The 11,603-nt window shown below is 50.6% G+C and overlaps 1 protein-coding gene across 3 annotated transcripts in view; it reads right to left on the bottom strand.

The window, feature by feature from the left end:
- SLC43A2 (solute carrier family 43 member 2) overlaps positions 1–11,603 on the bottom strand; it is a 58,680-nt gene that overhangs the window by 32,685 nt on the left and 14,392 nt on the right. For all 3 annotated transcript variants that reach the window (XM_069089678.1, XM_069089676.1, XM_069089679.1), the window contains exons 3-5: positions 9,446–9,650; positions 7,931–7,986; positions 6,319–6,395 (exon numbers count right to left, since the gene is read on the bottom strand). In XM_069089678.1, the coding sequence (XP_068945779.1) occupies positions 6,319–6,395; positions 7,931–7,986; positions 9,446–9,650 (338 nt within the window). The remainder of the gene's footprint in view (positions 1–6,318; positions 6,396–7,930; positions 7,987–9,445; positions 9,651–11,603) is intronic.

The raw sequence follows: 11,603 nt of genomic DNA, 5'->3' as shown, positions 1-11,603 counted from the left end.
AGCAGGAGCAGCAGTAATGGTAGCAGCAGCAGTAGCAGTAACTGCAGCAGCAGCATGATAACAGTAGTAGTAGTAGCAGCAGCAGCAGCATGATAACAGTAGTAGTAGTAGCAGCAGCAGCAGCAGCAGCAGCAGAAGCATCACTTGTGTCTTGGGAGTCCTCCATTTGTTACATTTCATGTATGTGATACATGCTTGCTAAATCCAACTGGGTCAAACTGAACTGAATTGAGGGTACTAGCCCAGGTCCCTTGGCACATTAGGAGAGACTCAAGCCACGCAGTTCCGAGCCCAGCTCTGCCACTCATGGCAGGGTTGGCCTGGACGCTCCAGAGGTCCTTCTTTCCAGCTCTAAGGTTCCTAGGGAGATACAGAAGCCTGGGGCTCCTTTGCCACAAACAGGGAAGCCAAGCCCAGAGAGCAAGGCCCTGTCACCTGGAGTGACTAGCACACACCCAGTGTTTGTGTGTGTGCCCTGCACAGGTGGGGATCCAGGTGTAGTCTAGACAAGCAAGCCAAGCCATACTCTTTCATAACCCCACAGCTGGGAACCTCTGCTCAAGAGGCACGTTTCACAAAGACCCTATAGCCATCCTTTGGCCTGCCTGATAACCACAGTTTTCCTGGCTGCTGCCAGGAAGGGAGTGAGGTTGATAAGGCCCCAGGCCTGCAAGCAGCCACTGCCCCAAATGTACCATTCTGATATCAATGGCCTGGTGAGTCAGGTGCTTTGGCGGAGCCCAACAATGGGCACCTCAGGAGGCTGACACCTCGCTGGGAGCAGAGGCCTACCAGCAGCCTCTTTTGGCACCAGAGAGGCATAACCAAGGCCCATAGGTCCAGGGAGGCTCTTGGGAAACAGCAGAGGCACCACAGACCAGGAGAGAGGGAAGAGAATGGACCAAGATCTGGGCTCTGCCACTCACTGCTGGGACATCCATATACTAGACTACCACTCAGCTGCTATTGGGGCAGCTAGGCGTCTCAGTGGATAGAGCGCTGGCCTGGAACCAGGAAGACCTGAGTTCAAATCTGGCTTTAAGACACTAGCTGGGGATCCTGTTTGCCTCAGTTTGTCATCTGTAAAATGAGCTGCAGAAGGAAGTGACAAACCACCGTGGCATCTCCAGATGGGATAACAAAGATTTGGACAGGACTGAAATGACAACAGCACTCAGCTGCCAAGAAGGAATACCAATTCACGACCCCCTCCCCTCCTTGCTTTCCCTGGGCTTTATACTCCCTTCAGAGTCTCAGGCTGCCTCAACTACCCACACTGCACTTTGCTTCCCTGTGTGCTCTGGTCACAGAAAGGGGCCTAGTAGGCCTGGGGCAGCCCAAAGCCGGGGACCCACCCTCTGGGATGCCCATCCGGCTTGGCTGTAAGGCCAAGTGGCAGCAGTCCGGGGGAGCCCTGCACCCCTTCTCAGAATTGTGTTTTGAAATGCAGAGAGTAAAGCCTAGAAGATTCCTAAGGAAGCCAACTGGGCTGAAATGCACTTATCAAAATACGCCACACAGCTCGTAGCCCCCAGGTCCAGAAGCCCTGCCCTTCTATTGGACACACCAGTAGGGATCTGGAGCCTGAAGCCCACTCTGCTCATTTTCTGCCACCCTGGCCTGAGTGCAAAGTCAAACTTTTTTCATTAAGAAACTGGGCAGCTCTTCAGACCTTTCCCCCCCGTCTCGGGAGGTTTTCATCTCAGAACTCCCTTTTCCACTCACAGTGACAAAAGACAGAGTAATGAGGTAAGAAGAGGTTTTTTAAAAGCTGGCTGCATCAGCTTCCATCTCTAGGCAACAGAGGCTCCAGAATGAACAGGGCTAGCTGCACAGTGTTTGCACGATAATCGATGGACTCCATGAAGGCTAAATTGTATAAATTGAAGAAATTAGGCAAACAAACCAAAGTTCACTTCCCAGATGGAGGGGGAGAGGATATTGGGCAGATCGGCACTTCAGAAGAAGCCGTGGGTGGTGGTGCCTGGGGAGGGGCTCCTGAGGGGCCCCAAACAGAGCCTGGCGGCGGCCTTTTGCTGGAATCCAAAGGGACAAGAGCACAGACTCTGGAGTCAGAGGGCCTGAGTTCAAATCCTGTATCTTGTGCTTACTGCCTTGTCTGACCACAGGTGAGTAATAACTACATCTGGGAGACTGAGCTCAATACATTGGCTGCAAGATCTAGATATGCACCAAGAGCTCCTGGGCATGCTGGAGAGAAATGATACTGAAGACCAGAGACGCCTGCCAGGACAATGGAATGACCACTCATGCTATTCTAAAATGTCCTCAACTTGCCTTTATTCACATGGTAGCCCAAACCTCTCAGGGACAGGGAAATCTTCGAGCACCCAGAGCCTTCCCTGGTGAGGCCCTGTCACCACAGCCCAGGCTGTCCTGGATCAGGTGAGGGTCAGAGAAGGGCAGAAATAATCCTGAAGCCTCCTGATACCCACAAAGTTCAGATGTGGGCAGGAGAGAGGCCCAGAGAATGTCGCTCTCCTTCTACCCTAGGATCTACGGTAGCAGATTCCTGCATTTCTGCTTTTTTCGGTCCAGCACAAGTTGACAAAGCAGTTTTCTCCACCTCAGAAGTCACAGGCAGCCCAAGAACATTGCCCAACACCCCTGAGCCCCTCCTTAGGGCCCTGACCCCAATTCCCCTTTCAGGGCCAAGGCAGAAAGCCTGATCGGCAAGACACATCTCCACTGCAAACCGTGTCTGTGGTCATTAGCCGACTTGATGAGCTGCCAACACCATGGGTACAGATTCCCAGAAAAAGCTACAGAGGAAGCCCCTGACTTCCCAGAGCTGGGTCAGGAAACGTAACCACTGGCTTACCTGTGTCACTATACTCCCTGTTCTCCCCTGCCCCTTGTGTTTGTCCAAACACAGAAGGGGAAAGACTCCTGCAAACAGGATCCCCTGAGGGGCCTCACTGGGATCCCTTTCCCTGGGCCACCCAGAGGGAATAGTAGCTTAGACCTGCTAGACACAGGGATGGAGCTGACATGTCATTGCCACTGACCCAGGCCTCTTCCCTGCCAGCACAATCAAGGGGTCAGTGTTACTCCTGACTTGTACCTCTGAGAAAAAACAAGACACACGGAGGCAGAGCAGATTGGAGGGTGGGGTGCCCTAAGGACCCAAGTTTCCCTTGTCCTCCCCTGATAAACCTTTCATTCTCACAAACCCTGTAGCCATCTTAAGATGATTAGCAGCTCTGGAGCTGGAAGAGCCCTCAAAGGCCACTTTGTTCAACCCCCTAAGTTTACAGAAGAGGAAACTGAGTCCCAGTGAAGTTAACTCACTTGGCCAAGATCTCACAGAGAATCAAGACTTGAACCCAGGTCCTGTGACCCTAGGGCTTGCCCCACTGTGCCTCTCCTCTAGTTTCCCAGAGCTGAGAAGGTGCAACTGGTAACCAGGCAGTCCTCGTGTTTCAGAGAAAGCCTCTTTTTGCTTTAGTGCAAGCTCCCAAAGGCAGAGACCATTTCTTCCCTTTACAACAGAAAGGCAATAATGACAACTATCACAGTGTCGATTATAGCAATAAAACAGGAATCAGTAAGACTTCGCTTATCAGGAGGCAGGAGGCTGGATCCCATGACCTTCTGAGGTCCTTCCAGGCTCTAGAATCTGGCATTCTGACTGCTAGGCCCAGCTCCAGCCAACCCTGAGGCTAAGACCAGGGCCCAGAAAGCCCCTTTCTCTAGGTTTTAGGAAGGAATGAAAAAGTAAACAGAAGGCATAGTTAGGAAGCCGATGAGGTATGGGAGTACCTGGGGCTGTGGCTTATAGTGCCTAGCTCTACTGACCTGCCAACAGACACGAGGACTTTCCTACTTTTGGCCCCAGATTCGGGCTTCAAGCCTACAAGGGAACTGTAAATGAGATGCTAATACCCATCTAAGTATTTAAGGAGAGGAGAAGCACACCTTGAGGCTTTTGAGGGCCCGAGGGGGGTCGTGACCTGGGGCAGCTAAGCAATGGTTCCCTGTCAGTGGGGCCCAAAAACCTGTGACTGGGAAGAGGGGAGGCCCAGGGAGGGGCAATGGTATGAGCTCAAATGCCAGCAGGGCCAAAGGGACCAGCTTAATTTTACACTAGGCTCTCTATCATCACCTGGAGGTGTTAGGAGGTGGATGAACACATGTGTACACACAGCTTTGAGCCGGCTCTCACCTTTCTACCAAAGCAAGTGAATTAACCCAGTGTAGTAAGGACCAAAGGGTTATGTTCCTATTTAAATAGGTTTGAGGCCCAGGACCTGTGCCTCTCTAGGTCCTCAAGTGCAGCCCTTTGACTGAGTCATATAGAGGGGCATAGGTGGCCTTGAGGCCACAAGTTCCCCACCCCTGGTTTAAGTCAACTCTTTATTTCCTTCTTTCCCTTGGTCCCCTTCTCTCAATTGTTTCGTAGGCTCCCACTGGCTTCTGACCCCTGCATGGGCAAGAGTACAGCTGTCCAACTGCCCCAGGATATCCCCCTTCCAGGAGAGTAAAGCCCTATCCCAAAGAGAACCCCCAAATCTCTAATGACAAAATGCAGCTCCTTCCCCTTCTTTGCAGAGGTGGGGGGGTCTATGGATGTGGAACACTGAATACACACACTGAGCTGATGTGTTTGTTTTGCTCAACTGTCTCCCCATCTTTTTTTTTCTTTTCTTCTTGGTGGGTAAGGAGAAGAGGAGGACATGTTCAGAAATGAAGGTGATATAAAAATGCAAGGTATCGATACACACTTTAAAAATAAGGAGAACCTTTAGTTCTCTTTCTAAAGAACCTCATTATCCCCATCACTTTTGGAATCCTGAAATTGCCTAAACTGTCAAACAAGAAAGTTTTTTTCTGGCCACCCTCCTGTATGGACCTGCTTCCCTTTTCCTCTCTCTTAATACATTTTCTCTCAAGCTTCATTTTTCAAACCTGCCTCTTCCAGGAACAGAAATTTACTTTCACCATAACCTGGTGTTCCTGTGAAGAATTAAGGACAGGCTTGGCATCCAGAAAGCTGCTCTCCACCCTCACTGCCCCAGAGTAGGTGGTGCCAACTTGGAAAGAAAACAGGTCCTCTCTTACCTAAGTTTTCCCTCTTAGTTTCATAACCAGAGGCAAGGCAAGGGTAGAGTGTGGGGAGGTTGCAGCCAAGGTCTTTTTTTAGGTTGTACTGCTAGTCAGGTCTCCTGAATATCCTGGTGATGGTTGTCAGAGACAGATCAGAAAGGAAAAGGAGAAGCAAAAAGATTTTCTGTCCTGATGCTATATGGACAAAAGGCTGAAGATCATTTCTAACAACACCTGAGCCAAGGACAAGCCAGTTCCCTGGGTCCAAGTGGCAGGAGCTTGGCTTGAAGCTGGCAGGGTCTTCAGAGGGCATCTAATCCAATCCCCTCATGTTACAGAAGAGGAGACTGAAGCCCAGAGAAGGCGAGTGACTTGTCCACCATCACACAGTAAGTGGCAGAGCCAGGACTCAAACCCGGGCTCTTTGGCTCCAAAGCCACCATTCTTTCTCTACCTCCCAGCATCCAGAGGACCAGAGACTTCATCCTCTCTTCAGATACAAACTCCTCCCTTGGCTTTGCACTGGTACTGAACAGGAGAGATGCCCCCGTGCCAACTTCCTGCTGGCTTGCTTTATGAGTCATAGACAGAAATAGGGCTGGAAATCCAACCCCCATTTTACGGATGAGGAAATGAGGTCTCCAGAGGGTGAGTGATTTGCCAAGGTCACACAGTTAGCAAGTGTCTAAAACAGGCCTCAAACCCACATCTTTCCAACCGTGAGTCCAGAGACAGTCCAGTGTCTAACCATGACACACCCTCGTGAGGTCCTGTCAGCAAGATCACTGAGAGCACTGAGTAGGGGGAAATATTTTCAGAAAGCACAGAGACATAGACACCAAGAGCAAACTTTTTGTCATACCCAACAACTGGAAACAAAGCAGGTGCACATTGATGGGTGAATGGTTAAACAACCTGTGGTGGAGAAATGTAATGGGGTATTTCTAAGCTATAAAAAAGAAACTGTGATTACGATGAGCCCAGAGAAGCTTGGGAAGACTTATGGGAGCTGATGCAGAGTGAAGCAAGAAGAATCAGGAAGTAATTGGCATGATGACTGCAACAATGTGAAAACAAATGCCTGCTGGGTAACCTTAATGACCCAGCTCAGGCCCAGACTTATGAGAAAATATGCCTCACTCCTTTCCTGGCAGAGATGGGCAGGCTGCAGGCCAGTGGCAGACCCAGCTGATGTCCTGGTGAGTTTCGCTGGTGGAAATGAAGGTAAGGCACAAACAAAAGCAATCTTACCGTCAGTGACGTGAAAGTCATACACATCCCACCGAAGCCATTCAGAGCCAGGGAGATGAAAATGAGCACAGAAAGAGCTGCGGAGGAAAATGAGAACATTTATAGGAAGGAAAAAAGCCTAGATCAGGGCCCACCCAACGGGGAGGGAGGAATAGGCCTAGACTGCCCTCCTTTCTCCATTCCTTCTCTGACATCCCAGCAGTCAATCTGATTGACAGGAGGCTGGGAAAGGGGAACATAGAGCGTTTCTCCTCAGAACATGGCTTCCTCTCTCTTTCTCCCCTTAGCAACATCTCAGAAAAGTGAAAGCTGCATCCACTCAACTCAAACAGAAATATATGTGCCCCCAAACTCTAGGCCAAAGTCTGGAGAAGTTCGGAATCTGCCCTGCCTCCCTCAGACCTTTAGAATCCTTCAGTCAAACATCATGTCAAAGAACACAAGGGCTTTCCTCCGCCCCTCAAGCTACCCTGTGTTATGTCTGTAGGTATCTATGATGGCTGTGTGTTGTCCTTTATTCTCAGAGGACCACAATGACATCGCTACATGAGCATCAAGTGTTACAGTACGTCTGACTGTGGTTGATCAGACCTCTATGAGCTCAGAATGCTCATGGGGTGTGCCCCATCTGTGCCCGCAGGTTGGGCTGTGTGAACATTTGGGGTGGATTCTCTAAATTTGTGCATCCTCTGTTTCCTTTGAGTTGTCTCAATTCTGCTTTGCTCACAGAGAGCAGCACCTTCTCTGATGTGGGCGTGCCATGTCAGGCGGTCCTGTGCCAGTGTCTCCCATGTCACACAATCAGTTCCAAAGTTCTTAAGAGAGACCTTGAGAGGGTCCTTGTTTTGCTTCTTCTGACCCCCAGGTGAGCATTTATCTGCCTTGTGTGAATTCTCCGTAAAATAGCATTTTAGGCAAGTGTATGTTTGGCATTTGAACAATGTGGCCAGCCCACTCTCTCCTGCAGGAGAGAGGTGTCTACATACATACAGGTGGTATGTGGTCTCCCCTGGTTAGAACAGACACTCCTTGAGGGCAGACACTAGCTTTATATCTTTGCACTTGGGACAGTAAGTGCTTAATAAATGCCTGTTGGCTGAATCTCTCCCCATAGAGAACATATGCTCCTTGAGAGCAGGGGTTGTTTCATTATGTCCTTGTCTCCCCAGCACAAAGGAGGTGCTTAGAATTTTAAAAGGCATCAGCTCCCCCAAGGAGGAGTTGGAGAGGAGGGAACACCAGTGATCTCTGGGTGCCTCTGGATGCTTTCTGGAGGACTGACCTGGAGCTTACTACAAGAACTCTGTCCCTGCTGCTAGATGGGTACCATTCCCCACTTGGCATCCCGGGGGCGGGGGGGTTGGGGTCAGGACTGGTTGAGCAATGCCATTAAGGCTAGGTTCCACACATCCTGCTACCTTCCCTGCGGTTTTCCTGGGTTGGCGGCCTGTTCTCCTGCCCAGCTGGCTACGTGAAATAATCAACAGGGGAAACTCCTACTGTCTCTGTCCCTTGACCCCCAAGTCCCTCCAGGGCCTCGGTGCCCATCTTTGTACGGTGGCAGTGTGCCAGGGGATATGCCTGAGTTATCCCTCTTGCCCCAAATACTCACAGTCTGGGTTACTGGCTCCATAGGCGATCATCAAACAAGAAACAGAAAAGCAGGCGCTGAAAGAAATGGGAACCATCAGCCATTGTCATCAAGACCCTTCTAGGCCTGGGGGGTGGGAGAGGCAGGGGGCAGTGAATGAAGGAAATGGGAAAGATCAGAACTCTTGGGTTTTCTACCACTGGCCACTAAATATTACACCAGAATCAGAGGCACCAGAGAGATGGAGGCCCCTTGATGGCTTGGAAAATCAAAACCACATCACCCCCTCTAATCTAGAGGCGATGTAATGGTGGAACAGAAAGACTACCTGTGCCCAACCCGGAGGAGAACGGAGTCTGAAGTCTGCCTCTTACTCCTACTATCTGAGTGACCCCTGGGCAAGTCCCTTCCTTTCTCTGATTCTCCATTTTCTCATCTATAAAATGCAGCTTCTCACCCCTCACAGGACTGTCATGAGGGAGGTACTTTATAAACTCTAAAGCATTACAGGTACAGCATGTCCCCAAAATCTTGGTGAAATTTTAAGCTTTTGACTTTGGAGACACCCTGGATAAATTTGAGTTATTATAGTCATTAATGAGCTAATATATGTAAAAAGTGTATATAAGCCTTCAAGCATTAAATGTGTTAAATATTCTTTTATCATAAAGTTAATCATAGGCAAACACAAACCTCTCAAAATAAAAAGCACAAAAAGGAGAGCTTTAAATGAAACTATTGGTTTTTTTTTTCCTTTTAACCCCATACCAATGGCATTATTTACATTTCAGATACTACTTAAGAGATGCTCCAGGGATGGGGAACCTGAGGCCTCTAGGTCCTCAAGGCGGCCCTTTGACCAGGTTCCCCACCCCTGCTCTAGCCCTTCTCAACTTCATTAGCTACACAGCCCCCTGTCCTTTACAACAAAAACTTACAAAGGAAATACTCAAGAAGGCTCCTCATTTAGGTAGAGACTGATGAACCTGGCCAAGAAACCCCAAATGGAAACCTGCTAGATTTGGGAGATCATTGATGGAGAACTAGCACAGACCCCAAAGGCCATGCGGTCCAGCCCTCTCCCCCCTTCCCTTGTTTTACAGATGAGGAAACTGAGGCCCAGGGAGTGAAGGAACATGTTCTGTTTGAGCCCTGGTCCTCTGACCTTGGCCCCAGGGCAAACTCCCTGTCCCCTGAGGGCAGGTATAGCATCTGCCTTCTTCTCTATGTCACCTCTAGTCTCCTGCTCAATCTCCCAGCCCACAGCTTGACACACATCACAAGGGCTCAACGAAGTACCTGCTCACAGACCGACTGGGAGAGCCCAGGGGGCAGGGCACAGCTTCTTCCCACTCAGGAGTACCACACTTACTCTGGGTAATGGGATCTACCAGGGACAGCCCAGTGGCCACTCCAGGTTTTCCCAGCAAGTTTCACCAAGCTGAACCCTGAAGTCCAGGGCAAGGACGGTAGGCCCGTAGCTACCTCTGGCTTGGGACTGCTGGCTGGCCTCACTCGGAGGTCCCCAACACTAACCTGCCAAGCAAACGCAGCTTGCGAGGGCCGTATTTGTCCATGACGATGCCCAGGGGCAGAGTGATGGCGCTGAGCAGGAAGGAGCCCACTGTAAAAGCCAAGTTCAGCATCTCGTCCTGAGCCTTACAGCTAAGCCAGCCGTTCATCCAGCTCACCTCTTCCTGCTCCACATCCTCCGCCTGGCCAGAGCTGTTGGTGACGTTCTCTGCAAGATTGAGAGGAGCAAAGCACTAAACACTATGACAGTGATGGTGATGGTGATGGTGAAGGGCTCAGTGGGGCACTTATTCCTTGCTGAAAGGGTGCCAAGGCATTGGGGAAGCAAATCCTGTGGAGAAGGGGCCAGCCATGCCCACCACCTGCCACCCACAGGGCAGACAGGCTGGGCCGGCCTTGCTGGAGCCCCCAGGCACCCTGAGGCTGATCCCTGATGGGGATGGCCCAGGACCTTGAACCCATGCTTCCAGCATAGAGCTGAGAGGCAGCCTGGCCCCTGCCCCCGCAGATGCTGCAACCACAGTAACAAAGACCAGAAAGGAAGCTTTGTGCCCCCAAAGTCCTCAGTACTGTCAGACAGTTCAACATTACGAACCGCCATGACTATCCATGGACCTGATGTTCAAGAAGGGGTGCTGCCCTCTGCTTTGACCAGGGGACTCTTCCATCCGACACCTTCTATGGATGTTGGGATGGGAGCTTTCCTGAGAACAGAGACTGGCTTCTTATTCTCCTCACATCCCCACTGCTTAGCTCGGGGCTTTGCATAGGGGAAGGGTCCAATAAACACTCTCTTCACTTATTCTCTTACTCTCCTTGCCTATGTGAGGCCCCTGCAATTCTGGGGGGCCTCCAGAGCCTTCATTCAACACTTCAGGGCAGCTCCAGGCCACCCCACAATCCCAACACTCCCAAGCTGTCATTGTTGGTACCTTGCCTCTCAAAGGTGAAATTCACCTTTGAGTGCAGGGCAGCAAGTTTGGCCCAGAACTCCTGTAACTACCCTGAGCACGTACAGTAACCCAACCTAACAGGTTTCCCAATCTCAGCTTTGCCAGAATCCTTGGACCCCAAGCACCAGATAGGATCCCCCACCCCCCACCTCCCCCAGTCATAACACCAATGGGAGAAAGCAGGTCAGCTCAGCTCAGACCAGCCCAGATCAGTACAGACCAACTGAGGTCAAAGAGGCAAGATCAATCCTGGACAAATACCTAAGTCAAAAGGGCTTTATATCATTGCCTTCAACTCTCAGTGCAGGATGGGTCACATACCAAGGTCAGTGACCCACCCCAAAATAATGCATGGAACAACTGCCCAAGGGTCAGGCCTTGCGTGGAGTTTGGGGAATTCTGGCTACTGCTCCAACCCACTCAGTAAATACAGTAAGCAGAGGTTCAGCTGCCTTGGGGCAGGGATGGATGTGACAGGAAGTGGAATGGAGGGTAGAGGGTGGAGATAAAGGGGGGGTCTTCATTCTTACAAGGGAGAGTGTTTATAAAAGGGCCAGTCCACCATTCCCACTCCAGTCCCAGGCCCCGTCTGGCTAAATCTCAGAACCGGGGCACACTTGGCAGCCGACCTCCTGGCGATTTTTTCAGCTCTGCCACGTCTTTCTTCTCTCCTTTCCCATCATAACTGTGACATAACTAATATGAGCATCTTGTGTTTTGTGTCAGAATTTCCATTTGCAACTTGCCCCCCTGCCCCCCGCCTTTTTAAAGAGGGGGAAGGAAGTTCCCAGCTCATGGCCTTTGCTCATCATTTGTCTCAGTTGCCTGATTTGTCCCTGCGTGGACACACCTGGTCACAGTTCAGGGTCCTGTGGAGCTGGAGGTACTGGTCACACTAGTGATACAATGATAGCCCTGGACTGTCACCTCCCAAGATATCAGGCACCAAGGCCCAGAAAAAGAAGGAGGCAAGAGAGGCCTAAGGTGAAGAGAACAATTAGCCAAACTCCTTAACCAGAGTGCTGACTAATCATGCCACACCAGGCCAGGCCCTCTGACTAACCTGCCCTTATGAATGACTTACTTGAACAGCAAATGGAATAGGCCTTTCCATAGGCCCAGCATTACAGAAAAAGAGGACTGCAGGAAGCTGCAGATCTCATGGTACTTAAGTCTACACGGTCAACCTGTAGTGTTCCAGGATCTCC

This window comes from Petaurus breviceps, unplaced genomic scaffold, assembly GCF_028583685.1.
Source record: "Petaurus breviceps papuanus isolate PSGF00001 unplaced genomic scaffold, PetGlider_PUasm1.0 186, whole genome shotgun sequence".
Lineage (NCBI taxonomy): Eukaryota > Metazoa > Chordata > Mammalia > Diprotodontia > Petauridae > Petaurus > Petaurus breviceps.
The sequence above is the reverse complement of the archived record's forward strand: the minus strand, read 5'-3'. Positions and strand labels throughout refer to the sequence as shown.